General features: G+C 40.3%; 1 protein-coding gene across 1 annotated transcript in view; it reads right to left on the bottom strand.

Moving 5' to 3' along the window:
* Positions 1–645: 645 nt before the first annotated feature.
* Positions 646–20,117, bottom strand: part of LPAR3 (lysophosphatidic acid receptor 3) — a 79,693-nt gene continuing 60,221 nt past the window's right edge. The window contains exon 3 of the mRNA XM_001107923.4: positions 646–3,174. Coding sequence (XP_001107923.1) covers positions 2,849–3,174 — 326 coding nt within the window. The 3' untranslated portion in view covers positions 646–2,848. The remainder of the gene's footprint in view (positions 3,175–20,117) is intronic.

Below are 20,117 nucleotides of genomic sequence, written 5' to 3'. Positions count from 1 at the left end.
TATCAGAACACCTTGGACAGTGCTACAAATCTAAGAAGAAAATTAAGTATCCTTTAGCTAGGGAGTAGCCTCTGCCTTGAGTCAAGGGCTGGTCTGACTAGGTCTAGATGAAATTTTCAGGACCACCATCTTGATGGCTTGCAGATAAGCTTGGATCCTAGAATCTGAGGACACACAAACACACAGAAAGGGCCAGGGTCTGTCAAGGGTCCTTGGTGAGCTCTGTGACCCGTGCCGCTCCTCATTTCTAAATATTCCCGACTTCCCTACTCTTGTGCCCTTGCTGAGACGTGTGTGTGCGTACAAACAAAAGCTATATATTTCTACCCTGAGTTTCCACACTTTGGACCCCCTCCAGACACCATTCTGAATATGACACTCTGCTGCAGGGTACTAAAAATGGTTCTTTCCTCAAAATAAAACCTTTAAAGATCCCTTAGTAGCTATTTGGGGACTGGAATTCAATTTCAATTCTCTACCCTTTGGCCAGCTATAGATTCAAAATGCTTACATAAAACATTGAGAGTATGTACTTCATGGCAAATTTGATTTTTCTTCTGCAATAGAAATTTGTGCTGTAGTTACCACAAACTATATTTTTACTTAGAAAATACACAAAGCAATAATGCACCTCAACAAGAGAGAACAGATCTTTCAAAATTTTATTTTATAGGTAGCTTTGAAAAAGCTTCAGATAGACCCACATACTATACAGAGTTTGTGAAATCTACACTTTCAAATCATAATATTCTCTATTTTAGGCTATTATATTTAGAAGCATGACTTCTCGAATCCTGTTGTTACAAGTAGTTCTTGCACATAAATGTTATATCACAATAGCAAAAAAAATGTAAACTTCTTTTGCAAACTACATAAATACTATAATATCTGTCTTGAAGTTATTCTCATTTTAAATCAGAATACACTCTAAATATTTTACATAGAAAACTCTGGTTGGTAGCCTATGTGTATGAAACATTATTTTTTCTTTCTTACTGACTTGTCTTTCATGTTGCCTACTTACGTCTCTAAAGGAGAAAAATTCAAAATAGAACCCAGATCAAAATTTAGTTCACATGTAAGCCAGATACCAGAAGGATGCCGTTAACCTTGGGAAAAATAAGAGATATAAAATTATTCTACATGCTCAATCCAACATGCCACCAGTTTGTATGGAGGTAACTGAAGATAAGGACTGGAGTCAAGCTCATATTTCATTCTATGTGGAAGGGATTCAGCCTGCTTATCAATACAGCTTTTACTCTGATGTATAGAAACATCTGTTTTCAAATGAACACCTCTTTCTCTTTTCTGGTACAGCACAACAGATCATTGCTACAGCTCTAGTCCTAGAGTGGAAAGTCTAGGTGGCCTGGGAATTGATTTTGCCTTCGCTGTCCTTTGAGTCTTTAAATGCAAAGTGAAGTTGTTTAAATACACACATGCACTCCCTGACATTCTCTTTTTTTTTTTTTTTTTTTTTTTTGAGACAGAGTCTCGCTCTGTCACCCAGACTAGAGTGCAGAGATGCGATCTTGGCTCACTCTGCAACCTCCACCTCCCGAGTTCAAGTGATTCTTGTGCCTCAGCTTCCCAAGTAGCTGGTACTACAGGCATGTGCCACCATGCCTGGCTAGCTTTTGTATTTTTTAGTAAAGATGTGGTTTTACCACGTTGCCCAGGCTGGCCTCAAGTGATCCACCTGCCTCAGCCTCCCAAAGTGCTGGGATTACAGGCATGAGCCAGCGTGCCTGACCTCTCTCCTTGATTCTTCACACTGTTCTTTGGTCCTCTTATTCCTCTGCCCCTTTGCTGGGTTTTCTCTACCTGCTCCTTAAACATTGGTGTTCTCTTGGCTTCTTTTTCTCTTACGGCAGGAGTATCAGCTGGATGTTTCACAGGCACTTCAAACTTCACATTCTCTTCTCCTTGTTTTCTGCATTAAACCCTTTACTAGCTCTCCACTGTTTTTCACCATCATGAGGGAAAACGAGAAATAATGTGGGCTGGTGGGAGGCAGTCTGGGGCGGTAACCCTGTATCTGAAATACTCCAGGGATCCATGTTTCTTTCAATAGTCAGACTAAGCATTCCCCAATCCCATCCCCAGATATCTTTGAGTAAAATCAATAAAAATCAGTAAAAACAGGAAATATATATATATACACACACACACACATGCATATATACACACATGCATGGAGGACCATACCAAGGTCTTTTTCAGGTCAAAAAGGGTTTTCACATTGACCTTTTTTGTTACTTTTAAGTAAGTATTTTTCCTCAGAATGTTCCTTTAGTTAAAAATCAGGTTTAATCTGGAGCTCTTACGTAGATTTTTCTTTGATTCCTACTGAACACCTACCTACTGGCCATGGTTTCTTTGAGGAAAAAAATACCATTGCTGAAGCATTTCTAAACATTGTTAATGCATGCAGAAAGGACTACATGGACTTTCCAAGCAGCTATATAAGGTGGCTCAAGTAACATTATTATTTATTTTGTTCTAAGCCCTTTCATAACATCCTTTTAAAATACAAAGAGAATGGCTACGAAATGGTGCCAGAACCCAGAAGGCCCAGCCGGACTGACAGGAGCTCTGAGCAGTTCACAGGACAAGTAGGGACCTGCCGTACCTCTCCCGTTTCTGTGCTTTCTCTAAATGCACCAGGTCCTCTCTTTACTGCCCATGCTTTTAAACTATGAAAAACAAATTTTAAAAGAAATCTAGCAGTGATTAATGGAGACCTCAAATAACACTGTACATGGGCTTTGTTAAGAGACAGGTAACCATTCTTAACAGCTCTTTTCCCAGAGGAGGCCTGGGTGGGCAGAGAGGCGTCCAGAGTTTAGGAGCTGCTTTTATTGCAGACTGTGCCTTGGCTAATACTATCCTCTATGTACTGGCTGCCTGTGTCACTCCTGCTGAGGACCGTGGAGGGGACGCGAGAGGGACGCCTCTCTGGGTTCTCCTGAGAGAAGCAGCAGATCATCTTCTTCATGGTGCCGTACATGTCCTCATCCTTGTAGGAGTAGATGATGGGGTTCATGACGGAGTTGAGCAGCGCCAGCAGCAGGAACCACCTTTTCACGTGCTGCACACCACATTGCCTGCAATTCAGGCCATCGAGGAGCAGAACCACCAGGCCTGGGGTCCAGCACACCACGAATGCCCCTGCAAGGAGAGAAGAGGAAGCAACAGACGCTCAGACCTTAGGGTGCTTATTCAGGTTTTCTTCTCTCCCAGCCTTCAGTCAGTGGCATCAAGGGGCCCTCATGATTTGTTCTGACAACTGCAAGGCAAACTTCCACCTACCATCTGAGCATTTGAGACCTGGGCTTGGTACAGGCAAATAGCTGGGAACCTCCTTGACTATCAGTCACATTTCATTTCACTTTCTTTTCTGCTTACCCAGGTCTTGTGATTATGAGAGGCTCATATTTACATTCTGCTTAGGAGGCACTGCACATGCATGATCTCTGTTAGTTCTCTGAACCACACTGGGAGGCTGTTGCACTCATTACCCACATTGGACAGACAAGAAAAGCAAGGCCCAATTCTAGGGGGAGATGAGGGGAGAACTCTCTGACTCCAGGGCTCCCACACTTCACCCTACATTCTGCTGTTCTAGAAATCAGATTTTCTAAATGTGCTCTTGAAAATAAGACACAATGAGTCTATGGCATCCTCCTAGTGGTTTAACTAAGTCACCTACTCATAAATTTCATTCTTCATAAATTCATGTGGATGCTTAGTAAGCACTATATTCTTTTTGATATATTCATGGGCCATCTGCATAATCGTCTGCTCTACATTTAGATTTTTTGGTCAGAAATAAATCTTTCATGATGAGATAGTTAAAAATCTACTTTTCAGACTCTATAATTGAACATGAACAGTAGTCTGTTCTGAGTCTCTAGCCACAGGATCGTACTTACCTTACGTCTAAATTTCATGATGTTTTTCTCCTATAAGACATGGATCTACTGTTTCCCTACTATTATCATAACCTCAGATAGCAATAATGACTAATCTTTATACAGCACTTACTATAAGTGAGGCACTGGGGCAAATGCTTTCGTTGATTAACTCACAGGACCACACTATGACATTGGCATTATTATTATCCCAAGGAAACTGAGGCACAAGGGAAATTAAGTGACTTGTCTATGATCAAATAACTCTTAAGAGACACGATTTTGAACAGAGGCCATCTTTCTCCATGGGCTGTGCTCTGGGCCACTATATGACCCTCCTCTATAGTATGATGTGGTTGCTTTTGTCGAACGTCCTTGTCATCTAAATGCACTTGCTTGTCCATTCATAAATATTCATCTGAAGCTTACAATGTGCCAGAAGCTGTACTAGACAGTGAGTGAGGTGAAGGCCATGCACTCAGGGAGCTAAAATACTAACAGAGGAGATGACAAACAAGCAAGTCTATAGATGATATCACCAACTACTCTCCTGGTTAGAATTAGTTCTGCACAGCATTTCTCTTGTTGCTTTATCTTCCTTCTAAGAGATATAATACTAAGCAGGGTAAGTCAAGGATTATAGAGAGGCAGTGTAAGGGAGGGAAGAGGCACGAGCTTTGGGGTCAGACACATATGCACAGCTCAACCTATGAGCGACCCGAATTATGGGAATTACTTCACTTTTCTCAGCCTCCATTCCCTCCTTTATATAATAAAGCTAATAAACCCAACTATGTGAGGTAGTGGTTGTGAGGATCAGAGGTCACGGAAAGTGGTACCCAACACTGTGGTGGGTTCACTAAGCAGCAGTTATCATGAGGTGCTTTGTTTCCACAAAAAATATCTATAGGTTTAGTAGCTAGCAGGGGGGTTGAATTCCTTATTTCATAATTACAGTTCAGCAGTGGTTCCCTTTTTTTTCCACCCTGTATTATTATTTTTGGTCTGGCTGATATATGTGAATAAAGAACTGGACATGGAGATAAGAGATCAGAGATTTGGGTTCTAATTCTTCACTTACTGTACAACTCTAGGAGACCCATGTCATCGCCCTGGGCTCGGCTTCCTCAGCTGTAAACTAAGGACTGACTTTAGGCTAGGTGTGAGTTTTTCTAGTGGTGGGGCAGAACTCGTTAGTGGGTGTGCAGTCAATGTGACAGGTTCAGACTGGTGTTTTGTTTTATTCAGACTGGTTTGAAACAAATGAAAGAATTGGATGGGAAGCCAAGTTTGGAACTACCAGCTTGAGAATTCATTTTAGTAAGTTTTTAGCCATACCACCTGATAATTGTGTCTGAGAAACAAGTCAAATTTGTTTGAGTTTTATGGAGAGTTAAAAGCCATAGTTTCACAGAATTCAGCAGTTTCCTACTTGGAAAAGAGTTCGGAAGCGGCTTAGCCCTATCTTTCATTCATAGGAAAAAGGCCTTCCCTTCATACATCTCAGGACAATCCAGGCAAAGGAAATGCCCTGGTCAAGGGAGGCTCTTCACCTGCTGAACAATGGTTGCTTCTCTTAAATGCCTTTATTTAGGCCGGGCACGGTGGCTCACACTTATAATTCCAGCACTTCGGGAGGCTGAGGTGGGTGGATCACCCAGGTCAGGTGTTTGAGAACAGCCTGGCCAACATGGTGAAATTGTGTCTCTACTAAAATGCAAAAATTACCCGGGTATGGTGGCAGGTGCCTGTAGTCCCAGCTGCCTGGAAGGCTGAGGCAGGAGGATTGTTTGAACCCAGCAGGCGGAAGTTGCAGTGAGCCGAGATCATGCCACTGCACTCCAGTCTGGGCAATAGAGCAAGACTCCATCTCCAAAAAAGTATAAACGAAAAAAATATATAAATACCTTCATTTACTTGAAAAGAAGGATTGCATCCAAACTCTGCCTGTTATACTCTTCCATTTGTTTTGTGTGATCTTCTGCAATAGCCCAGGAAAAGTCTGTGCTTTCTCTATGTGATGCCCTTCAGGTTTTTGAAGACAGTTAATGCTTCGTGTCTTTCTTTAGCCTTTTCTCCAGGAGACACACACATAATTTTATCTACTGGTTCCCAGATGGATACCTCTGGACTCATTCATATTTGTTAATGCCGAGATTTTTTTTTTTTTTAAAGTAATCTGGGCTTCACACAAACTCTTCTTTGAACCCTGCTGGTTCCCAGCAGTCATAGTCTGAGCATTGAGACTAAATACTCAAAAGACATTCCTTTTAGTTTTTTCTTATGGAATTTGTGCAGACTGGTAGGCAACTGACTGATACATATTTTCCAGGATTTATCTCACACACACACACACACACACACACACACACGCACGCCCTCCCCTCACTTTTAAGCATTAGTCCAGTTACCTGTTTGAACGTTCCTGACATCTCCACATTCTCTATGAATTCTCCAAGACTACAGAGCTCAGGGTGTGGGGGTGTGTGGGGAGGTCTTATATTTAACTGCTGACATAGAGCAAAACCCCCCAAAGAATGAACTGTTGGATAAACTGTGCATCTCTTCCGAGATGTGTTTGGAGAGAGATCTTGGCCTCCAGGTGGAGGAGGCTTGGAACAACTGTGTTTCCCAGGGTCACTGCCGGGGAGCATCAGCTCAAGGCAACATCTCTGGAGCACCTGTTCTCTAGTTTAGCTATCTAGTATGTTCGGGCTGTTCTGTCAAAGAAGATTTGCCTTTTGTTGTTCACTGGAAACAGTATAAACATAAGATCGGCAAGTTTTTATTTCTCTTCTGATACCACGGCCAGCTGATCAGCCAATATTTTTGCTGGATTCCTTCCCTCCTTCCTCCTCCATCCCTCCCTCCCTTTCTTCCTTTCCTTGCCAAAAAAAAAAAACCTTTCCTTTAACAAACCAAAGAATGATGTAATTATGATATATGCAGCTTCATGGTCAGACACGACATACTACGGAGGGGCCCTTAAGTCCAGAGGTACCCTCCCACCTCTCCTTCACTCTCTTTAGTAATAAGATGCTTTATGGCCCACAGTCGAGCAGCCTAGCATAAAGACAAGAACATGGCTCTGGTGCCAGGCTGCCTGGGTTCAAATCCTGGCTCTTCCACTGATCAGTTGTGTGCCTTTGACCACGTCACCTAACTTATCTGTGCTGTAGTTACCTCAGGTTTAAAATGAGGGCAGTATTAGTACCATTCCCAAGGGATTTATAAAAATCAAATGGATTGGCCGGGCGCGGTGGCTCAAGCCTGTAATCCCAGCACTTTGGGAGGCCGAGACGGGTGGATCACGAGGTCAGGAGATCGAGACCATCCTGGCTAACACAGTGAAACCCCGTCTCTACTAAAAAATACAAAAAAACTAGCCGGGCGAGGTGGCGGGCGCCTGTAGTCCCAGCTACTCGGGAGGCTGAGGCAGGAGAATGGCCTGAACCCGGGAGGCGGAGCTTGCAGTGAGCTGAGATCCGGCCACTGCACTCTAGCAAGGGGGACAGAGTGAGACTCCGTCTCAAAAAAAAAAAAAAACAAAAAATCAAATGGATTGATTCATATACAATGATTAAAACAGCACCTGACACAAAATCATTGCTCAATAAAAAGTTTATAAGGTTTTAACTGAATGAATTATTTTATGCAATTCAATGAAAAGGAAAAATATGTAGAATTACCATACGACAAACAGCATCAATGTGAAGACTTATTTGGAGTGTTGGGTCACGTGATTAATTCAAAACAGAGTTTTGTGCTGGGGAGAAAACTTTCATGATAAAAAAATCACATCATTAAAAAATTTAAAAATCACATTAAAAAAATTCACAACTAATAATATGAGCGTGGGGTTTTAGGAAAACATTGGCAATGTATTTTTATCCTTTTTTGAGTGTGCGTGTGTGCGATGCACACTTGCAAGGGGGGTGTACTCTATTATTCAAACAAAACTACAAAAAAATTGTGAACTTTAAAAAACAATGCTTAAAAGAATAAAAAATAAGAATACCTGTTCATTTACCACCCAAGTTAAAGAACTTAAAGAAACTTAAAAGAACACTATTGTATCTTTAGAGCCTCCTGGGTGCCCACCCCAGTAGCCCTCTCTCCTGCTGAGATAAACATATCATACATTTTGGGCTAATCATCTTCTTGCTTTTTCTCATGGTTTTCCAATATATGGATGTAATGTTAGACATCATATTGTTTAGATTGATCTGTTTTTCAACTGTACCATGATTTACATTGATTTTGGTTATCAATGCATTAGAATTCACTTCTAACATCTTATTTTGTTATTTGTTTCATTTTTTCTATGTTTCGTTTTTTTCCCCCTCTTTTTTTGTATTGAGATATTTTTTTTTCATTTCCTTTGGTTTCATTTGCCCCCTTCCATTGGTTTGGAAGTTATAGACTCTATTACATTTTGACTTACATGTTTAACAAAGTATAAAGTTGGCCAGTGTTTGTCCTTCCTTCCCGTCAACATAAGGACCTTGGAACACTGCCACCTGGATTTTTTGGAATTATACAATTTCATATAGAAAGGACTCTTCACATCAAAGTTGGTAGTCATAGCTTTTGATGTCTGGCTTGTTTAGTTTTTCTCTCTTGACAACACAGTAACCCTCTCTTGGGAATAGCAGAGAGAATAAAAGTGTTACTCTGTTATGGGAAATACAGATCACTGCAGCTGGATGGGGCCTTAAAGATTACTAGTGTTTTTCAAACTTTTGACCAAGCCAAATGGAAAAGGAAGGAACTTTTAAAATAATGCATATTCCCTGGTCCCACATCAGACCCAATAGTCAGAATCTCTGGGGTGGGACACAGAAATCTGCAGGACTAAAAAGTTCCCTGGGTGATCATGATGCACAGCCAGTTTTGTAACCTGTTTCCCCATGCTGACCCACAATGGTTTAATCAAGCTGACTCCATAAGCAAAACCGTAGATGCCATATAGACTTAGCAAAAAGCCATGGAAAAGAGAGAGGGAGCAGAGTTTTTTCAAACGAGAAAATAAGCATCTCTAGAGATGAATAGCTTCAACTTGCACTTGGGAAAATGTTTGAGCACATATGCAAAAATAAATACACAAAGAGTGGCAGCAAAAGTAGTCTATAGGCAAGGCATCCACAGTCCTACTGTGCTGCTCTTTGGCTCGCCGTGCCAGGAATGCCTTCTCACTTCCTAATCTGAGGCCTGCTTTTCTTTCTAAGCTTAGTGCATACTCTGCCTTCTCCACTGGAGCTCTCCCATCTCTCCCACCACAGTGTCCATTTCCTCCTCTCAACTCCTGTAGCACTTTCTACCTATAGCATTCACATGGCACCGGGCACATTACCTGCTTAATTCCTCTCTAGCATTTCCTGAGAGCTCTGGGTCAGGCGGGGTGCTCAGGGCTTTACATGCACTTCCCCTGTAAAACTCACAATCCTACAAAGTTGCTACTTTTATTATTATCCTAGACTAACATACAATAAATCTGAAATTTAGAGTAGCTCAACAATTTGTCCTAGGTGCACAAGCCAAAAAATAGAAGTTATCATTTGAACTCAGGCCTGACTTCCACATGCAAACTCTTGAGCACTGAACTATACTAGAGGTAGTTTTTAATACATATGTCTTGTGTCTCAGGTGTGTTCTAAGCTCCCTAAGCATGTACGCTGTACCTCATGTGTTTGTATTCTTAGAACTAAGTATCGAGCCCCACACTCAGTAGCACAGGAGATGAGCCAGGTGAATGTGACTGAAATTTATTCATCCCTTCAGGGATTGACAGGGATGGAACCTGGACCTGACGACTCTAACTCCTGTTAATGAGGGTCTCAGTCGAAGTGACACTCAGTTGAGCTGGTGCTGAAGGGCAAGAATGACTGTGCACTGGTGAGAAACAACGTGATGCATCTGGGCAATTCCAAGTGGTTCAGGATGGTTTTAACCCAGGAAGATGATTGAGGAGTAAGATAAAGTCTGAGAGGTAAACACAGGGCTAGATTCAGAAGGGCCCTGTGTGTAATAATCAAGAGTTTGGATTTATTACAGATCAGACAGTAATAAGCCTTTTTCAACCAGGATTTCATGCGAAAATAAAGTCTGAATGCCCTTAGGCACCCATTGTATGTAATGAACTAACTTCTAAACATCTAGAATGGTGTGAGTTATGTACCATCCTTGAAAAGATTAAAAAAATATTTCTATGTTCCACGGTTCATAAAGGAACCCCATTGAGAAAGTCTAGATCAAAGTTTTTCCAGACAAAGTAGCAATTCAGTGGGTTGTGAAGTCAATTTAGTGAGTTGCAACCAGCAATTTTTTAAAAAAATGAAATAGAAACAGAAAACATCAGAGTGCATCAAGTATAATAAGGGCATGTTTCGTAAAACTTGTTTCAATTACACAGAAAAATAAGTGTGTGAACTGGGCTGTGATACAAAATGTACACTATTTCTTACTGTGGGTCCTGAATATTTTTTTTTTAAAGTTTGAAATCCACTTCAATACATCAGTGGTTTTCAAACCACTTTTTTTTTTTTTTTAAGTAGAAGAATACTTTTCCTAAAGGAAATATCTCGTTAAACTTCAAAATCAGAGCTGCTCTGACTAAAGAAGGAGATGGAGGAGGGGGTGTTGACTAAAGCCCTATGTATCAGAATGGGCTCTCATCTTCATACTCCAAACAGCCTCTCCCCATACACGTCCGCACACCGAGGCCCCTCTGAGGGACTCTTGGCAATTCTACTGACCACTACTTTAAAAACACTGTTATAGAATGGTAGTTCTTTGAAGATTTTGAATCAGGGATGTGAACAAATACTGTATTTTAGAGTAAACCTTTATCTGAGTGCTCGGGACAGACTAGAGGTATTTGTGGAACTAGAAGTCAGTTCCAATCTGCATCAGAATCATCTGAGCTGCCTGCTTAAAATTCTGATTTCTTAAAACCTAGTCCTGCCAAATGAGAAAGTGAGGAAGGTGTGATCTAGGCACCTCCATGTTAGCCATCTCCCTGGGGAATGCTTTTGCATAGTAAAGTTTGAGTACTGCTGGCCTACGAAGGGAAAGTCATTTGAAGACTAGCTAAAATCCAGGTGAAACTATCAGGATAATCCAAATGTCCATCAGTGACAGACTGGATTAAGAAAATGTGGCACATATACACCATGGAATACTATGCAGCCATGAAAAGGGATGAGTTTGTGTCCTTTGTAGGGACATGGATGCAGCTGGAAACCATCATTCTCAGCAAACTATCGCAAGAACAGAAAACCAAACACCGCATGTTCTCACTCATAGGTGGGAACTGAACAATGAGATCACTTGGACTCGGGAAGGGGAACATCACACACCGGGGCCTATAATGGGGAGGGGGGCGAGGGGAGGGATTGCATTGGGAGTTATACCTGATGTAAAGGAGGAGTTGATGGGTGCTGACGAGTTGATGGGTGCAGCACACCAACATGGCACAAGTATACATATGTAACAAACCTGCACATTATGCACATGCACCCTAGAACTTAAAGTATAATAATAAAAAAAAAATAAAAAAAAAAAAGAAAAAAAATAAATCCACCAAGAAAAAAAAAAAGAAAAAGCAATGGTTGTGGAGATGGTCAGAGAAGTTGTAAGGGGGAAGGAAATGTGAGACCTGATGAATATTTGGATCTAGGAAGTGAGGGGAGGAAAGACTCCAGGGTGAGTGGGTAGCATGTGGCTATGATAACTAAGCAGGGAGACAGGAGGGACGGGTTTAAGAGGAGGAGACAGTGTTCAGTTTTAGGCGTCGGGCACTTAGAACGTCTGTGGCTTTTCCGGTTGGAGATGTGTAGAAGGCAGCCAGGAGCGTGGGTCAGAACTCTGAGAGCTCCAAACTGAAATGCTGATTTGGGAGTCATCAGCAGTAGGTGGTAACTGAGGCAAATGTCCTTCTATTAATAAATATTTACTAAGCAATTACCTACCATGTGCCAGTGAATGCCTTTATGATGACTAAGTTTGTATAACAAACCTATTTCCTTCTGTGGCCAAGTGACAGGTCAGTTATATTGATAAGAAGCAATTTTTTTTTTAAATTTTAATGATGCTCTACATTCCTTCAGTACCCGTTTAAGAGACTCACTAATAGTTCGATTAGACTATAAATAAGCTTTCCTCTAGTAATTAAATAAACTAGTTTGAGAGCTGTACTCAAAAATCAGTAACATGAGTTCAATGCTAAAGTTTAGTGAATAGTATGCTAGAATATTCAATTACAGCACTGAGATGATATCTTAATGACTGCAATTTAAGGTAATCAGAAACATCAAATTAAGGAATGTCTAACACTTTGGAAGGTATAATTATATTGGTGACAAGCGAAGTAAAAGATCTTGCAAAGTCCCTAGTCAACATTATTGTTTAGATACTCGATAACAACCCCCACACCCAAATTTGGAAGTTCACAAAACACCTCAAACAGTACCTTGGTTAATACCTCATCGCCACGTTATAGGAAATAAGAAGGGAGAGCACCCTCCCGTCGGAGAAGCACCCTCCACTGGAATGTATTTCAGACAGTTCAGCATTCCTGGGGTTTTGGTGATGGACAAGGTCTCAGTTTACACAAGGCCTGTTCAACACTCAAACTTTTCTATTCCTTCTGTTTAGACTTGCAGCCATATTTCTATCTGTTTAAAAATTCACACAGGCAATTAATCAAAGAATGTTGACATATGAGTGGCACACAAATAAAACATCCATAATGATACAAACAATCACGCAGAATACTCTCACTTTGCCACATGGACTACTAATTTCATCAAAAGGGAGGATATATTTTAAATCTGTTCACTCTCTTATTCTTTGTTGTTAGTCTAGGAAAAAGCAGCAGGGCACAAGCAATAATACTAACCTAGTAAGCCGCAGGGCCATCTGATTTACTAAAATAGAAAATTATAACTCTACATAAAAGTCAGGTTTGTGGACCTCATCCTAGGGAGGCATTCTTCTTATTTGAAAAGGAATTGTTAAAGTAGAATTTCAAAGTAAGCATCTACTTTTGGTTAGAAGCATTATAATGTATAAGTCACATATTAACAGAATATTCAAGTGAAAATGCTCTTACGACATTAAATAATTTGATTAACAATTTAAAAATAACACTTTCAGATGTGGTATGCAGTCCAATTCACATTCATTTACCTACAGCATTTCAGAAGTCCAATAACTCAGAAAATAGATTGCCACATATATGAAAGGAATGAAAATATATACCTTTAGTAAATCTGACTTACATTTTTATTGTAGAAAAAAGGACACTAAGATGCTTCAAATCGATGATGAGCAGTTAAACATTCCATAAATGATTCATTTAACACTATTGTTACTACTGTTGGATATTTTGACTCTAACAACTGGTTTTAGATACTTGTTTTAAACTTGTGGCCAGTTTTCCAGCTTTGAAAACTGAAAATCTTGATACCAAGGGCAATAAAAGATAAAATTTAAAGCAGAGGCATACCAGCTAGAATCACTGCCTAGACCTAATTCTAGTGTTTAACTACAGGCAACAGCTGGAAGTCATAAACCGTGTAAGAAAACACCATCTCCACCTCCAGATTCCACTTTAAGTGTTATGTGTTCTAAACAGCAATGCCTCAGTACTTCACTAGCTATTATATCAAGGGCTCTGTGGCAGCTAAAAAAGGTGAGGTCAGCTGTGTGTACTGACAGAGCAGCAGCTATTTGCCTGCTATAATCTTAAAGAATGACAGATCCCAACTAACCTTCCCAAGGATTGGACATTCTTCCTGCTGAAGTCACTCCTTTGGATTCAGAAGTCCTCTGTGGCAACTCACCTAGAAATGCTAACATATTAGGCTATGGGCATGTAATATTTAATCACATAAACTGTCATTAGTACAGAACAGGGCCCTGGGGGAATGTATACGAGATATCTCTGATGGGGTTGAAACATTGTGAAAGGACTACAGCATTGGACATTGCACAAGAACCTTGACCTACCTAGGACACAAGATTCTGGACATAACAGATGGCACAAAAATCATTCGGAGTTCAGAGGAAAGGAGTATGAATGAAGTGGCAGGCACTGGGGGAGTGGTTGAAACCATGCTGCCTTACAGAGAGATGGGCCTGGAAGAACTATAGCTCAGGAATGACATGGTCCTGACACAGGCTACCACTTTCCATCCTCCACTCATGGTTGATAAACCATGACACTATTTGTTTCCGGGCTCAGATAGGGCCTAGAATCTCTTGCAGCACAATGCTCCAAGCAGTCTCTGGCAATCAAATAGAATCAGCCTTGAAATGAAACCTCCTTATCCCCATTAGAGTAAAATGAGCATAGGGTTGAAATCAAGCAGACCCTGAGTTGAAATCCTGGTTAGGATTAAGGGCAAATCAGATCACCTTCCTGGGCCTCCATTTCTTAACTATGGAATGAGCATGATGATATGACCCAATAGGATTTTTGTGAAAATTTAATGAGATAATATGTGGAAAGTGTCCAACACAGAAAGCACTCAGAAAATATTAGTTCTGACTACCCAGAAGTGTTGGTTACTTCCTCTGCTGTCCTTCTTAGGCAACTTATAAGCAGATCTGGGAGAGTGTTTCAGTTGCTGCTGTGTGCCCACACGTGTGTGCACACACAATTTCTCACACTCTGCCCTGTTTCTGTATCCATCTGGCTGTCCTGCTAGACTGAGACCCTTGGGGGAGATCTCTTTTGTGTCTTATTCAACTTAGATTACCCAGTGCTTCGCCAAATGCCACACACCTAGTGGTGCTTAATAAATGTTTGCTGAATGAAGGAGTAAGGAGTCTTGATTCAAGTCCAGATCCTGGACTACAGTGTGAGTTTTAAAAGGCCATTCTATTTCTCTGCTCCCAGTATCTCCATCTATATGTTACTGGGATTGGACGAGAATGCCCTGTAAGGGTTCTGTCTGCTGTTACATTTGATGGTTGTGGGATTCTCTCATAGCGTCCTTTAGTCACAGCCAACACGCAGTGCTAGGAACTAAGGAGAAAGGCAAACATGGATGCTCTGCATTGTGCAATGTGAGAGAATCTTGTGGTGAAACTTAAGACGCCTGTCACCTGACTCCAGCAAAAACTGGGATCTTGATGGAATACAGGAATGCTCTCAGATATTCAATATCTAACACGCAATGGGCATTTGTTAAGTGTCAGGCACTGTGCTCATCGCTGGGAATAGCAAGATAAGAGACAGAGGAATAAATGATTCCAGGCAAGATATACCCAAGATGATGTAAGGGCACACTGCCTAACTGTCTTCACAAGGGCTGAATTTAATGTTCTCTGCAAGCCACCATGTTCTGTGTTTTTAAATGGACAGGAATGTTAAGAATCCCTCTGGTTGGGCATTATGGATAAAGGTGATGCAAAGGGGCTCACTGAACATCCGCTCTTTCTCCAGGTCTCCAGGACTGTACTTTATCTCTCTGCTCTTCTATTCTAGTCACAAATCTATGAGTGCTACACCATGTTTCTAAGCTCCCTCTGTTTAAAAATGCACCATTAAACAAAATGTTGCCAGGTTTGATGACGGTAAGAGGTTCCTAACTCAAACAGAGAAAGGCCCAGGAGGCAGGGCCTACTAGCCTGTCTTGGTCACCAATACGGTGGGCAAACCCTGAGGATCTCAGTCCCCGCTTACTGTGGGTACTCAGAAAATCTGACAATGAACAGAAGAACGAATGTATAAACAATATTCCAAAGTTACAGAGCAATCACACTAAGTACTAACGAACCCTTCAGGCTATTTAAATGATGTGAAAACCAGTATAAAAGCACCATATGGACATGACTTTCCTGAGTGTAAGGTCCTGCTGGGTGTGCACTAGAAAATATAATGATAACGGTGCCTTGTGGAGTTGTGCAGTGTGAAGAAACGTCACTACTCTAGAGTTCAAGAGTTATTTTACATATATTTTTGAATTATGTAAAATAGCAACATATAATATGTATTATAGGTCAGTAGCGCTCAACAGCTATATCTTAAATAAAGGATAGATGTGATTTGTATAGATAGTCTGAAGAATTTCAGTCATTTCATCATGCTAGTATTTGTCATTTTGATGAAATCATATCAGAAAAATTCAAAAAGAACTTTCAGTGTTGAGGTCGCAGATACTCTGGAAATACTATAGGTTTTCAAGATTATGTTTCCTTTCTAGCTGACATTTTCTTTGAATGGTTGCCAGGGTTTGTTTTTTTTTTTAAATCTTAAATTTAGTAAACTGTAAAATCTTTAGGTCTTTACATTTAGTAAACTCAGCTCCATTTAGGAATTTTATAATGCAGCTAACACCGCTGAAAATCATGATCCATCCAAACAGTGGCATACTACGCAGCTATTGAAAACAATCATATCGACATGAAAGACGCTTATTATATATCGTTTTTAACCAAAAAAAGGTTCCAAAACACTACGCATAGTATGATTCCATTCTGACGACATTAATTAATTCATTAAATAAACTGATAGATAAATTAACCAGGCATTTGTGCATGTGTGTGCTTAAAAAAGATCCTGAAACAGATATCCCAAAATCCTAGCACATATAATCTTTAGGCAACATGATCCAAATTATTTTTACCTCTTCCTTACATCTTTCATTATTGTCTTAATTTTTTGCCATGAGCGTGTCTTTCTTTTAAGTAATACATCCTCACTAAAAGTACGCCTGTTTCCATTTTGGGAACAAATACATTTGCATGCACTAGATTTCTACGGCAAGAAACATTATAAGATTGATATAAGTTAAGAAACTCAGAAGTCATGACTGACTTTCCCAATTAATCTTTTAATGGCAGTTTCACTTAATTTTATCTACAATTTACTAAACAGAAAAATGCACCGCAATGCATTTTATATGAGGGAGTCATTCAATGGTAAAACCACAACATAATCCTTGAAGTGGAACCAATAAAAATCAATTGCATACAATGTGTGCTTTGTTATTGCAGTATTAATTTAAAATTTGTTCTATTAGTTGTACATTAAGTCACAAAAAGCACAGGGAAACATACTGTACTGTACACTGAGCCAAAAGTCACAAATGATCGTTTTCCCCTTCTCTCGAAGAGCACACCTCTGGCTGGTCCCCATCAGAAAACAGGGGCTGGGGGAGATGGAAGTCACTACAGATTATGTATTATGGGGGTAGGGGTTGTTAAATTCTTTCATTTATTATCAGAGGACGAAGGTCAACAACTCCATCTTCCAGATAACCAAAGCTTAAAAACTTTTAAAATAGAAGCATACCCTACCCTCCTTGAGAAGTGGAGCCTACTGATCACACCTCTGTCTTTTCTTGACAAACTGTCATCACCATGAGCATGTTACCCTCAGAGTGGGCGATATGACTGTAGAGTTGCCCTTCACTTGTGCCCTCACAATAGAGCCATACCCGTGTTCCCTGTGCCCCTAACAGGCACTGCTGACCATTCAGTTTGCTAATTTACGGTCGACTTAGAATGCAGATAACCACATCTGGTAAGAACTGCAACTAAATAAAGTCAACAGAGCTCTGAAGAATGGCATCATGCATAAAGCACTTTGAAAGGCTTTGAGACAACTATTTGTGTTCAGAAGACATTTTCTACCATGGGTGTAGGTACCAGAAGATTGTTTTATAGATTAAATAAGTCCAGGGACACCAAGAACACACAATTCATATCCACATGGGCTAATTTTAAGAGTTCATTCTTTCTCATGAAAGATGGACAACACTCCACCATTGTGATTACTGAAAATCCAAACAAACAAAAAACAGCTAAACCAAAAGAAGAAGAGGAGGGGGTGGAGGGGTAAAAAGACGAAGAAATAATTATTTAGCAAGTATTTATTGCTTAGTTACCAAGTTTCATCTGAGACCTGGACACTGGCACTAGGACCCAGGAAAACGCATTCATCTCTCTCTGTCTCTCTTTTTTTTTTTTTTCCTCTATTCCAGGCCCTCACTAAAAGCAGGATAAGTGAGCCTTGGACACACACACAGATGTAGAGATATGCTACTGTGAGTGTACACCGATAATTCTTAAATACTCAGCTTCTCCAATAATGTATTTTGCTTTTTTATGCTTTTTGCTGCCAGGAGGGGAAAAAACTTCAAATGGCAATCATTTATAGTTTTAAATTGGCAGGGGTCTGATTCAGAGCAACATTCAAATTCTATCGAAATACCTTCCACTTGCGACTTCTGATCATATCTAACTTTTCCTTAAGCTTGTTAGAATTGGTATTTACTTTAATTTTCTTCAAAGGGATGTAATATAACACCATCTTTGTTTTCTAAAGGCTTTTTAAAAGTTCACTTTGTAATATACAAAGCAACGTTAGTAAGAATCCCAAGAATATGGCACTAATTACTGATTACCCTTTGAACTGGCAGGTCATAAGGCCACAGGTGGAACATGGACTTGTTTTCTTCCTCTCCTTGTTTCTTAGCTCCTTGGCTGTCCCATGGTCCTCCAGGCCTCTTGTCTCACATGTTCTCCTTTACACACTTTTCTTCGTTTTCTCTTTTTCCTCGGGAATTCTGCTTCTTGCATGAACAGTGCTATACTGCCGATCCACCACGATCCTCCCGAAAGGACAGTCACAGCTACAATCTGTATTGTGAGCCATAAACAGGCCCCCTCCCCATCTAGGAGCACTGATACAAAATTCTAATGTGCCTTTTCTTGTTTCTTCCTACAATCATCAACTCACTTATAAATCTCTGTAATAAGTGTTGGGAAGTCAAGATGGTTTGAAAGACAATACCTTTCCTCCAACTGTTTGCCCCCAGTAAGTCAAAATGTGCACACACATAGAAATAACTGTCACAGGCAGTAAATGACACATATTATATAAATGGAATAGGTGAATGAGTTAGGAACTTAGAGAAGATATCACAGGTTGAGGTAACTGAAGACGACGTGATGCAGAAGATAGGGTTTAGGGGCAGGGTCACAAAGGAGTTGCAGGAATTGAATTACTAGGGAAAAGGAGTACTCTCAATTTGTCCCTCTACCCCTTTGGCCAAATATGTAACATATAAATACACCAAACGCCTTCGTGATCAGGTACCATCCCTTGGTGCTGTAATAACAACAAGCTGGGTCACCTTCCAGTGCACGTTTCGCCCAAAGAAACTGTTATCACAGGTGGCTGGGCAGCTAGGGGTTCTCCTTTAATTTTGAATGGTTTATTATAACCTAGAACAGAAGAGTGTGAGGCTCTTCTTACAGGCCATGAGCTTCCACATTTGGGTAAATCAAATATACTGAAACCACATTATGTCATAGTCTGAAAAAATCCTCTATTTAAAAAGTTACTTTTACTATCCTAGTAATCAAATGAGATGAGTAAGTCAAAATGTGTAAACAACAATAAATATTTTGTAAATTGTTAATCATTGAAGAAACTTCTAAACCACATAAATATAGAGGCTGAGAACGATTAAAGTTTAAATGGTTCTTTCTTTGAATTAGAGATTGTCTGCTTTGGTTCAGGATACGGGAGAAATCAAACACCCTAAGTTCAGTAACAGGAATGTGGTATACCATCTCTCTTAAACTGTGGAACTAAAGACACCATGACCCTCAAATAACAAAAAGCTCATATTCATGTCCTTTAGGTTTTTCCGCTGCCCCCTAGGAAAAACATTAGAACTTCCTGTTTCAACATATTCCTTTTTATTTTCCTGAAACAAATGTGTTTATTATTGTAAACAATGACTCATTTGGCATTTTTACCAATGATATAGATACACTGAAACATTTACTAGTTAGGTAAACTTGGGTAATACTCCCTAAGCCTTGTTTCCTCATCTGTAAAACAGAGACAATAAATCCCCCTCCTGGGATTGGTAAGGACTGAGTGAGAGAATGGATATAAGCCATCTAATATTGGGTCGTCATCATGATCATTAGCTTGCTTTATTACTCCAGGAAAGGCCTCGTGGGGTCTGATATTTGAAAACTTAGAACGGCATTGGTCAGAGGGGCAACATGGCACAGTGTTTTAGCAGCATGGTTTCTAGAGCCAGACTGCTGGATTCAAATCCCAAGTCTATCACTTCCTTATGGGTAACCTTAGGCAAGGTGTATTTAACCTGTTAGCCCATCTGTACCTCATTACCTTATCTGTCACACGGGGATAAGAACACCCAGCTG

The sequence above is a fragment of the Macaca mulatta genome, chromosome 1, assembly GCF_049350105.2.
Source record: "Macaca mulatta isolate MMU2019108-1 chromosome 1, T2T-MMU8v2.0, whole genome shotgun sequence".
Taxonomy (NCBI): Eukaryota; Metazoa; Chordata; class Mammalia; order Primates; family Cercopithecidae; genus Macaca; species Macaca mulatta.
Note: the sequence above shows the minus strand (reverse complement) of the source record. Positions and strands in the feature narration are given on the sequence as shown.